The sequence below is a fragment of the Chroicocephalus ridibundus genome, chromosome 7 (genome assembly GCF_963924245.1).
Source record: "Chroicocephalus ridibundus chromosome 7, bChrRid1.1, whole genome shotgun sequence".
Taxonomy (NCBI): Eukaryota; Metazoa; Chordata; class Aves; order Charadriiformes; family Laridae; genus Chroicocephalus; species Chroicocephalus ridibundus.
In genome coordinates this window covers 24116426-24128417 of record NC_086290.1, presented here as the reverse complement: position 1 = coordinate 24128417, position 11992 = coordinate 24116426, and the positions used below count along the sequence as shown (strand labels likewise).

At 53.6% G+C, this 11992-nt stretch overlaps 1 protein-coding gene across 2 annotated transcripts in view; it reads right to left on the bottom strand.

Annotated features, from left to right (window-relative positions):
• LOC134518784 (aryl hydrocarbon receptor-like) overlaps positions 1-11992 on the bottom strand; it is a 29835-nt gene continuing 17843 nt past the window's right edge. Inside the window, exons 3-10 of one of the 2 annotated variants that reach the window (XM_063341988.1) lie at positions 11792-11913; positions 8042-8131; positions 6091-6199; positions 5439-5581; positions 5109-5299; positions 4600-4709; positions 4113-4254; positions 1-3688 (exon numbers count right to left, since the gene is read on the bottom strand). In XM_063341988.1, coding sequence (XP_063198058.1) covers positions 1837-3688; positions 4113-4254; positions 4600-4709; positions 5109-5299; positions 5439-5581; positions 6091-6199; positions 8042-8131; positions 11792-11913 — 2759 coding nt within the window. In that variant the 3' untranslated portion in view covers positions 1-1836. Of the gene's footprint in view, positions 3689-4112; positions 4255-4599; positions 4710-5108; positions 5300-5438; positions 5582-6090; positions 6256-8041; positions 8132-11791; positions 11914-11992 lie in introns of those variants that run through there. The other variant, XM_063341989.1, reaches the window with a different exon arrangement.

Here is an 11992-nt window from a genome sequence, read left to right as displayed (position 1 = left end):
CATCATCCATCTGCCAACAGCAATACAAAGAAATCACAAAGCGTAAAATGAGACACTACCAGGAAAATAGACGCTACATGCACATACACAAGGTATAAAGAGAAAAGACACAAGTAACACAGCACCAGGGGTCTGTCTCGGCCCCAACCAGCAGAGCCTGGTGGGGTACCCCCTCCCCAAGGTAGAGCTGCGAGCCCTCAGGACCCCCTGGCTCGGGCCATGCACTGCTTTACATCATCTTACAGGTGCCAGGACAGCAAAGGCTGGTGAGCAGAATCCATCCTGCTGCTTTTTTGGGTCCGCTGATTTGTAAGGCTCCCCATCACAGCCAGTGAGCTCTTCGCCCCATCCTAGATGCTCCTCCAGGCCACTTCAGAGGGGTCCAGCCTGTTTCCAGCATCGCTCTGCTCCCAGACTGCAGCCAGGAGCTCAAGCCTTCCTGAGCCCCATCCTGCCCTGTCAGCAGCCCCAGGAGCCCGGGTACAGCAAGGCAAAGCAGGACACAAAGAGACCCAAGGAGATGAGGCCACTCCACACCAGGACACATTGCAGGCTTGCTGCTGCGCTAGCCCTGCACTAATTACCCAATTTTACTTACTTGGCTTAACACTGGTGTGAGAGGCAGATGTGATGCTCAGGGAGACAGGTGCAAGGGGGGGATGATGTGGAGGTCCCCAACCACTCTGACCAAGCTGGCTTGCCACATCTGGTCTTGAATCAAACCCTTTCTCCCCCCACATTGCTTTTTCTATCAGTTTTCCCTGATGGATCTGGGAGAATTTGCACCGTAGCGGGGAAAAAAAAAATTCACACCGTAGGATAAGAAATACAAAAGAAAGTGAATTCAAAGTGGTTTTGCTGGTCTCCAGGAGTTTAAAGAGCACAAAGTTGATCTGAAGGCAGACAGCAGTCCCTGCATCGCTTCCCTTTATTTCTCACTGCTTGGGCAAAACCACGCTGTACTGAGCAACTGCAGGAGTAAACCCCATTGTTCCTCCATCCGATGGCACTGCCGAGCACAGGACAGCAAGGCAAGGACAAGCCCATGACAAAGCCAAGGGGAGCTTGGCTGGACCTTCCCCACACTGCTGTAAGGGAAGGTTACAGCCTGGTACCCGCCTCTCCCAAACTCCCTGGAAAAGCTGCTGAGGAGCCCAAAATCCCAAGCTGCCTCTGCTCTCACCAACTCCACCTCCCATGGAGACCCTTCAAATGCTGCTGAGCTTCTCAAAGTGCTTGGTAACACCACCTTTTTCAAAGGAACTGGGGCTTGGGAGGAGGAAAGGAGATGGAGAGCACAGGAGAGAGGGAGCAAGGAGCAGAGCAAAGGGGCTCAGGCAGGCTAAGATGATACAGGGGACCAAACAGCAACATGACAAGGGTGGTCCACACACAGGTGATGAGGAGACCATGCAGCATCAAGAAACTGCAATTCAGTGCTGTGGTGCCTGTAAGCCCAGCAGGTGTGTCTGCAAGAGGGTGCCAGGAACGCATGGACTGGTGAGCAGGGGGTCTTTCAGGGAGATGCAGCCCTGCCAGCAGGGAGGTTTGTCAGACTTCTCATGGGAAAACAAAAAACACTTCATCCTAGGCCGCCTGAAGCTCTGCTAGGGCACCTCATCTCAGGCACTGGAAGACAAAATCCTGAGTGAGCAGGAAGCATGGGGCACCACTCACAGGTGTGCACAGCCAGCAGAGCTTGTAATTGCTGGTGGCTTTTCAAGGTGTGGCTCCTAGTTCACAGTGAGGCTTCAAAACAGGCTGCCCCCAACCGATGCTGTGCTGGCACCTTCTCAGCATCCTCCCTTGCTCCATCTGTGGCAGCCGGTATAGCCCTCAGGTCCTGCAGCCCTCGCACCTCACCTTGAGCTGGACCTCACAGGCACAGTGCGGCTGTCTGCCTACAAAGGATGCCGATGGGAAGCCAGGGCCCTGCTCAGAGGAGGGGGGCACTCCTGCAGCCACCTTCGCAGGGAGAGCTGATGAGCATCTTGAACCCGAGCCCTGTGAGGAACATGAAGCTCCAGGGTGACTCTCATCAGGGCAAGGTGAAGCACCCAGCTGCTGGGGAAGGGATGTTTTAGAGGCATCCCTCAGAAAGGCACTCTCATGTCCAAAGAGGTTATTTCTGTGCTGGGACTCAGGCAGCAACACATGGTCCATCTGGTGGGCGCTGGGACTTGTGCCGGACCCCAACAAGAGCCCGCTGTGTTGTGCCAGACCTGCCCCACCGAATCTCAGAGGAGCTGCCCCAGATCGCAGGAGCCATGGCTGGTGCTGCATGAACCACTTGTCCTGCTCCCCTTCCCAAGAAAAGCTGGGCTCTGGGGGGAGTATTGGGGACTGTTTGGGGCAGCCACCATCCCCTGGCAGCTGGCTGACTCCTAAAGGTGCTGAGGCTCGCGCAGGGAGAGCAACCTCCTCACCGTGGAAGTCCCCAGCCCCAGAGAACAAGGACTCATGGAAGCTCTGTGCAGGACAAGGGGCAGGTTGGGATGGCAGCAGCCATAGCCCAGGCCCCAGGGGACACTCAGGGCTGCCACTCAGCAGAGTTTGTGACTCCAGGTGCGTTCCTGTTGCTTCCAGCTGTTTTGGAGCTGTGGCCATCCAAGTCTCTGACAGGCAACATCCAGGAGAAGCACTGTGACCCAAAGCATTGGCTGGGTTTGCCTGGACTGGGACATTGTGCCACCGAGTCACTAGCGCGTTGGAGTGCAATGGAGGTGGGCAGCTTGAGTTCACCAGCTCACACTCGGGCTGGCTCTGATCATCCAGAATAGTGTTATCTACAGGAGCAGAGGTGGTAACTTCTGTTTGAAGCACTTGTCCCAGGTTTGACAGCTGAAGTGCTGCAGAGTGCTTGCTGCTCAAGCCTGGGAAATCCAGAACAGTTCCCCCGACCAGCCCAGCTGAGTTAGCCGGGACCTGCTGTTTTGGTGGAGCAGAGTTGACCTCAGATGTAACAGAGACTCGAGAGACCGCAGCATCTTGGCCTTGTGCACCAGGTGCCTGGGGCTGTGGAGGGGCTTGAAACACCGAATTAGTTGCCCAGCAGTGTTGGAAGTGAGCCACAGCACTGTTTTCCTCATTACGGGGTGATGCACTGCAGCGTGGGAAGTCCATGCTCTTCCCAGCATCCTCCCTGAGGAGCATCTGCTCCGCATAGGAGGTCATCTCAGTGCCTGGCCTCTCACCAACCTCCTGAGCTGATGGCTCTTGCTCTGCACCCAGGCTGAGCAGAGCCTCCTCCCACTGCTGCAGCTCTGCATTGTCCATGTTGAGGCTCTGGAGGTTCTGGCAGATGTTTCCATCCACCTCACTCTTCTCAAAGAGGGTTTTGATAACAACCAGAAGGGAGTTGCTGTCCTCCTTGGCATCACCAACTTCCTCACGATGGCTCAGTCCATCAGGCTCAGTGATGAGATCTGGCAAGGAGAACTGAGGCGTGTTATCAGCGTGGGAGATGTATATGGATGCATCCTGCTTCATCATGGCCCCAAGAAGAGAGTTGGGGTCTACTGAGCACTGGTTGGAGTGGGAGTTTGCTTGTGTCTGCAACTCCTCCTTAGCCTGGAAGGAATCCAGGAACTCAGGAAGGTCATTCCCGTATAAGACTGCTTCCCCTGTGGCAAAGCTAAAAGGCAGCTGCAGGTTTCTCTTCCGCAGATGTTCCTCCCCTTCTTCATTCCTTCAGGGTGGAGGGAAAAAGAGATGGAAACAGCATGAGCACCTTCTCTGGGCCAGACAAAACCACCCTCCCAATAGTGAGACAGGAGCTCACAGCCCTGCCCTGGCTTTTCTGAGGAAAGAGGTGCTGGATTGGGCTGGCTGTGATGCTGCTGGCGGAGGACCGGGGCTCTGGGGAGCCCATGGGGAGGTCTGCATGGCTCAGGGAAGGGCAGCATGTCCAGAGCTCACCCCAGGCAGCATTAAGTGTGTCTGCAACCACCTTCTCAGAGCTGTTTTGCTCATCCCCCCTGCTACAGGAGGGCAGGTGCTGCCAAGTGCCAGCCATGCAACCCAACCACCCTTTCCCCTGCATGCCCCAAGCAACCCCAGGGCCACGTGTGCCAAGAGCAGGCAAATGCAACCGGAGACCCAGCGATACTCACGACAGGGCTCGCTGCTGGGCAATGATGCAGTCGGGCTTGCCCCCTTTGTACACCAGCCGCGCGTTGGCCTGCACCCACACCCAGCCGCCCTTCTTGGTCAGCAGCCGGAAAACCGTTAGCCCGCTCTCCCCCGTCTTCATCACTGGGGCAGGGAGAGAAGAGAGATGGCATCGACATGGTCACTCTACCGGGAGCAGATAAATAGCACGGGCAAGATGCGATGATGTGGCGCATCCCCTTGTGCTCACGCTACAGGGGCAGAAGAGGCAGAACGCAGCCAGCACACAATGCCACATGCCATGCTGTCCCCCTGCCCGCTCCCCAAGCGGGTATCACCCAGGAGGGAAGAGCCTTTATCACAGCTGCTCCAGACCTGGACATTTGGCCCAAACAGCAACAGTACTGGCATGGCCAGAGCTGTACTGGTGAGCTGCAAGGGCCCCCACGAACGCACACACCCTGATTGCCCCTCCCCCCCCGAACTCACTTTTCACATGGTTCTCCGCACAGTACATCATGTCAGCCGCGTGCACAAACTGGTACCCGGACCCCCTCCGGCACAGCTCTGTTTCTGTGTACCCCAAGACAACCTTCCCCCTGGAAACAGTGCAGAAACCCAGTGACACCAGGGATGGATACCCAGTTGCAGCCTACCAGCCAGACGTGATCCCCTGCCCAGCGCCCAGGCGGTTAGCCAGTCTCCCACTTTGGGTGGCACAACTCTCCATCCTGGGTCAAGCTGCATTCCCTTTTCCACAAAACCCCATGCAGGGTTTCTGGGCTAAAACATGGGAGCCAAGAAGTGCCGGTGCCCAGTTCAATCTGCTCCCCATGTTACTGGAGGGCTGCAGAAATGCTCAGCAGTGGATGGACAAAAGCATCAGACAACATGCCACAGGAGTTGGGTCAGAAGTGCCCTGCTCCCATGGGCTCTGGCTTTCTGTCCAGCACCTGCAGCCATGGATTTTGCCACAGGGAAGGCAGGAGATGCCCTACCGCGAATCACAGGCCATGGGAGTGAAATCTAGCTTGTGCTTTGTCTGGAAGATCAGCGTCTTGGTCCGAAGCTCCAGGATGGAGAGCGGCTGGAGGGGAGTTGCGATGGCAAAGAGAGCCAGCAGGGACCTGTCTGATGCCTTCTTCTGCTGCCCATAAAGGAATTTCAAGCGCCCGCGGAAATTCAAGGCCTTAGAGGGGATTAGAAAATGTGCGTGTGAAGCAAATAGGGTGATGGGAACCAGCTGTGCTCCCACCCCTACGGGACACAAGTGGCCCCAAGGGAACACACTGGGAGCAAAGGGGTGTCCTGGTGCAAGGGTGCATTACCAGAAATCCTGAGGAGTTATCCAGCAAGCAGCGGAAGCGGCAGGTGAAGCTCCTCTCCATGCAGGAGGGTTTCTTGGGGCAGAGGTGCTGGGGGCTGGATGTGATGCTGCATCCAGCCAGCTGTGGCTGGCCAGCAGGAAGGGCTGGGAAACCAAAGGGAAAATGAAGCTTTCCAAGCTGCACACCTCGAGCTCATGGCCTTGCAGACCTGCTCCTGCTGGAGACTTTGCTGCTCAAGTCAACCTGTGGTCTTCACAAGATGGGTAAGACCTTGCCATGGGTAATTATCAGTTCATGATAGTTTCTGGTCCCCTTGCCTCCCGGACAAGAGCAAGACAACAAGCCGCCCCCACTGAAATAAATAGGATTTCAAACACTGAAAAGTAAGAAGGTTTGGGGGAAGTGTCCCTATCCCTCCAGCACAGAGAAAGACAGCATGTCACTGCTGTTGGCTGCTTCTGGTGACAGGTAGCCATGCCATCCCCTGGGATGGTTGTGAGTCCCAGGGGGGAGGCTATGGGATGCTCCTCAGCACAGGGCTGTGCATGGTGGTTATGTATACCACCAGGAGGGTTGCCCAGCACTGGGTGGCCATGCAGAGGTGACTGGCTGCTCCCCAGGGATCACCACCGGGGACTACCCTGGCACTCACCATGGGCAGCATGCTGGGTGCTGGCAGCTGCTCCATGCAGCTGGCGGCGGAAGGCGTCTCTGTCATCCATGTGGATCAGCTCGTACACGCTCTGGTAGATGAGATCCGACTGGAATGACACAAGGGGAGAAGAGCGTCACCCCCTGCCCAGCCTGGCAGAGGCATCTGGAGGAAGACATGGCAGAAGGCTGTCATTTGTGGATACGAAAAGCACAGCGATTGAGTGTAAACAACAGGAAAAAACCATCTGGCTTTGTGTGACACGTGGAGAGCAAGGACCAGGAACTGGCTGCTTTTAGGAAGGGCGGCTCAGTAAGGAGGGAAAGGGAGCAGAGAGTGGGTCTGCCTAGGGAGCAGCTCAGAGGTTTCCAGAAGCAATAGAAATGGCAGTGTCCAAGTAACCCTGGCTGCTCAGGACTGTCAACACCACCTGTTTCCCCAGTGTCATCTGGTGATAGCTAAGCAGCTTTCCCCCCTGTTCCCTACACCCGCAAGGCTGAGATTCTCCTGGTGTGAAATGGCCCTTCCAAGGAAGTTCCACACTGGCTCTGGCTCCTGATCCTTAACCGCAATTCATGGGAAATCCTGAAACTCCAGCACCCTCCCGTGCTATGGGAGACCCTGCTCTTTGGGAAGCCTTGGTCCCCATTTGTGGGGTGAACACTGCATCATTTGCCTGACACGTCTTAACTTCAGTATCTCCTTTTGACCAAATTCAGACGAAACACCAGAAAAGCTGTGGGCTGTCAGAGGGGAATTCGTTTGTGGGGTACAAATTGCTGGTCTGCAACAGCACGCAAGATCTCTCTCTTGTGTGGCCACCCCTAGTCCTCAGCAAATAAGCAGTTTTGTTTCTTCCACAGGATCAATGTAAAAAAGAATTTCACGTTGATCAAAACATTTTGAGCAAACCAAACTATTTTTTTTTCCCCCCAGACTTATGCAGGGGGATTTGCTGTTTTAAAAAAAAAGGGGCTTGTAGGTTTTTCTTAAATACAAGTCCATGGGAATCTGTATCCCAGTGCAAACCATCTTCCTTCAGTGAGCCACCAGGAAAACCAGACATGCTGATGCTGGTCTGTGAGGTTGGCCACACAGCAGATGTCCTCACATCACCTGTCTCACAACAGAGTCCTCTTCTTCTATGGCCACGTCTTAGACCAACCTTTCCCACCCTGGTCCTGCATGCTGTGGTGGTCAGCTTGAACCTGCCAGGCCCATGGGCAGCTCAGGCCACCAGCTGCCATGTCCCTGCCCTTGTAAACACACCAGAGCAGAACCTCCTGCTTAACCAGACATATGGGTACTTTGAGAAGACCACTCCCTGCCTCTGACAACTGTTTTGACTTGGGGCATCGGCCCATGAGGATCCTTCTACAGCATGCTGGGAAAGGGTGCAAAGAGAAGACAAAGAAGAAAACACATTAGTTTCCGCAGGCACACCAGGAACCCATACAAAGAAATGGGTTTAGCAGCCTCACAACCCTCCTGTTGACTCAGTCCTTCAGCCAAAGGAGCTGGACATCAGAGGAACTGGAGGTAACAGGGTGTATGTAGGGAGAGATCTGCTCTTCCTTGGCATCCCATGTAACCCACAGTACTTCAGGGCACTGACACTGCTCGCCAGCAAGATAAGCTCAGCCCTCTGTAAGTGAGAGCCTATGTGCCCAGCAGCACGATACGAGAAAAATCTCACATCCCTCTTACACACACAGACAAGAGGATACAGAGCCTGCCATTGCTCAGCTTTCGTCTCTCCTTACTAGAGCCACAAGCATGCTTGTTGGCTTTTACAGCCCGCAAAGGACATGACTCATTTGAAAACATACATCAACAACGACCCAAGGGAGATGAGAGCAGAGAAAAGAAAGCCCTGGTATGGCCACGAGCACCTCCTTCCTGGGCCTGGACTGCAACCACCTGCTTACAGCCAGAAACAAGTGATACCCACCTGATGAAAGCCCAGGTAGTCCTGCACAGTAGGGGAGATGTAGAAGATGTAGCCATCTCCAGTCACGGTGATGATAAATCCGTTGAGTGCCTGAAAGCACAAGTTGAACCCAGAGTTACTCTGCCTAGCTCAAATCCAGCTACTGAAAGACAAACTTCTCCAGGTGTTTCTTCAGCATTCAGGGATGGGAAGGGACCTTCTTTGTCAACAAAGATCCCACAAAAAAGGAAAGCACCTTGTGACCACATGAGGCTTTTAACCTTGGTTAGTTGGGGAGGGGTCCCTCACTGTTACCATGAACAATGATCAAATGACAATGTTTTCTAGAACCACTGTAGAAGTCCTCTCACAGCAGGGCACCTCCTGCATCAGAAGGAACCAACAAAGGAGAGGTTTTGGGAGGACGTGCTATGCTCTTCTAGGGCTTTTCTTCTGGCAGACCTGATTTCCTCTAACAAACCTGCCTACAACTTCAACAACAAGCAGCAAGAGGCAGCGCAGAGGGAAGAAGCGCCTTGAGCCACGCAGGAGCCTGGTGACTCCAGGAGGAGCATAGCTTTGGTTCAAGTATAATGACGCCTTCAGAGATGGTAACCAAACTGCGGTCAGTTACTGACCTGACATATTTATCCACTCTTTCCTTTTAAGGATGACCTCCAAATACACTTTGGGCCCTGTTCTTCACCCTGAGTTCTACAGTTAGGGGGTTATACAAGCTTATTTCTGCATTTCTGTATGTCTTCTCACCAGAATTTCTCCAATCATCCCCCCAAACTTGCTTTTTAATCCTTAGCACCTGAGGACTACTGGGATATGTCTGTCCCTCAGATCCCTGCTCTCAGCTCCAAAGGTATGTGAACAACTCACCATGAAGTAAGACCAAACTCAGCCACCGCTATCATTCAAAGATGGGAGTGGAGCTAAAAACAACACCCACCTTAAAAGCAAAAGAGGTGGAAAAACCTGGAAAGTCAGATCCCAGATTTGTGAAGGCCCTGACATCACATCTGTGACACCTGATGTGATACCCGACGTGACAGCCCTTGGTCCTTATAAGCGTGCAGGACTCTTCGACACATCTTCGAGGAGGTGACAGCATCCTCTTCTCATCCGTCTCCCATTACCCAGGACCACAACCTCTTCCCATCTGATTTTGTTCTTGTTCCTGACAAACATTTCAAGAGTCCCCGTTGCTCTTGAGACATTTGTCAGGAACAAACTCCATTCCCCCTCAAATACATCCTGGCATTGAATTGCCACTATAAGACACCATACTGGGAAAATTACTCTTCTCTTGCTGATGTTCTAGTTGACAAGATAAAAAAGAAAAAGAAGAAAACCACCAGATCTCTATAACATCATCTTTGTGCTCATACAATCTTCCAACTTCTTGCCTTGCACTCTGCAATTAGATACGTATGGTTTGCAGCTAAATCCATACCAAACTGTTAGCTCCTTGCTTGAAAAGGCCAAACCCATGCCAAATTAGAGAAACTATTCAAAAAAACAGACCGTAGGTAGGGTGGCGGGAGGGGAGCTCATGCACCAAATGAATACCCAGAAAAAGAGGCAAGATGAAGATCCAGAAAAGCACAGCACTAGATAGTAATTCCTGCCTCCTGCTCTTGTCTGTAATAGTTTTAATTTATTAGTGAATGAAAGGAGAGAAATTAGGAAAAGAAAACCCTAAGTGGAAGTTGGGGTTTAACCAAGATGTGGGCAGAAGTCTCAGCGGGTCTCATAAGCATCAGGATGGGACCTGCCACAAATACAGACTCTGCCCTTGCTGCCCAGCTGGGCCACGCTGAGCTGCCCCTGCAGGGAAACACGGAGACGTGCCGTTTGCGTGACACCAGGCTGGAGAGAAGGGTCTGGCTGCTCCTTTAGCTCCACTCACCCTCTTCCCCCATGGAAAGAGGGGGCAGGAGCAGCTGGCTGACAGAGCTCATGCACTTCCCCATTTACAGCAACACTGAGGCTTGCGTGGACTGCCTTTTTTTAGTAACTTGGGTTATTTGAAAGGCCTCTGGAATGAGCGTGTTGCCTGATACTGTACAGATCCAGCTTGCAGCAGAACCGGTCCCTTTCCTTTGTGGGCTACAGGCCCCCAAGGGACCCTGAGTCAGAGTTTTCTGCAAATTACAGTATCTGACTAAAATGCTCTTTGGGGGGGGGGGGGGGGGAACATCAGGCAGCTCAGCTGGGGGATTTCTGTCACATTAACACCTCCTAAGATCTCCAGATGCCTTCAATCACCCATGGTTGCCAATGCTCTGGTGGCTCAACAAATTGCCATCATATGGTCCAGCTCAAACCCCCAGAGAGCACTTGGGAGCAGCTCCATCATGGAACTGGGGCAACCGCTGGCTCCCCTCCTGGCTATCACATTATTCCAGCTGTTCCTGCGTGACTATCACACTTGCAGCCAGCTGAGACTGCTCCTGGGAGCGAAGGCCACATGGGAGACTCCATGTGGTCCAGGCTTCATTGCCAGAAGTCACAGCCTCAGAAAAATCCACTGCAGGAGGGGGCTCTTGCCAGGGCTCTGCTCGCACCCGCCTGCCTGTCCATAACAGCTGGCATTGCATGTAAGGCTGTGCAGGAGCAGGGTTGAAAGCACCAGAGTCAGACTTTAAGGAGAGCCAAGCATCCGTCTGCTAGTGTTTGGAGACCTGGAAGAAGGGAGAAGAGGATTCAAGGCCCAGAAAGCAGAGACACACGCAATGTCAGGAACACAGCCATGGAAAGGTAGAAGGTCTCACACAGACTTGCCCTGCCACCCCAAGGAGCAGCACGTTTTAAGTTGATGTGCCCAGATGTTTACTCAGCAACCAGCCTTTCCATCGGCCCTTTCTATCCCATTTCCTCCCAGCTTACATTTTTAAATTGCAGCCAAACAAACAGCATTCCGGCCAGCTGATTCACCAGCTCCTTCTTCTCTGAAGTTCATTGAGAGCTGTATCATTAGGTACACACTGGTCTTCCTACAAAGCAAATCTCCCACCACCCACTGATTTGGTCCACCACTGTCTTCCAAGACCCATCTTCCCTTCTTTCCTCCCCCGCAACAGCCTACAAATGGAACCCGGACTTTTTGCATCCCAGGCACGTTCCTAGGGAGCTCACTCAATGCCCCAGGTAGGGCAAACAGTTCCTGGCGGGTGTTTTATCCTGCAGCTATCACCATTCTCCTCTTAGCATTTGCTACAACACAAGGAATCCACCACCTCAGAGACTAATTGGGGATCGTTCTCTACATCGCTGTACAATGCCCCTGCACCTCTTGGTTAGGATGGATGAGCTTGTGCACATTGGGTCCATGAGCTGCAGCGGGTCTCGAGGAAAAATGCCAGCTTTGGGCTCAGTGACAGCTAAGACCTGCAAGCTACGGGCACAGACATCACCTGACGCCTTTGCGAGGACACAACCACCCCCCTGAGCCCTGCTCTGTTCAACGGTGGCAGATCATGGTACAGCCCCTACAGAGCCGCTGTGGTGTAACCAAAGGGGCGGTAAACAGGGGAGGAACAGTGAGGACAGGGACCCATCCCAGCCAGGCAGCGTCACCGGTCCCTGTCCCAAAGTGCAGTGTCTGCAAAGCAGCTCCTGGCAAGGCAGGGCCTCCTCTTGCTCCACAGATGGGACCACATGCCCCATATCTTCTATGTGGATCAGCAGACAGGGACAAGCTGCCTGGGGGATGGTGGGAGCCAAGGGAAGACCCCGAACGATTGAGGTATGGCACGATACCTGGAGCAGCAATTCCCCCTCGGGAAACAGCTTGTCAACCTGCAGGTCCGTCTGTCCACTCCCACACAGCGCTCTGGGCTGATCCAGCATGCAGTCGCCAACATCTGTAGCTGCAGCTGTGACTGAGAGGGGAAGAAATCAGCATGGAAGGGGCAAGCCAGGAGCCTCTCCCTCCTCCTCCCCACCCCAGTGCTGCTTGTG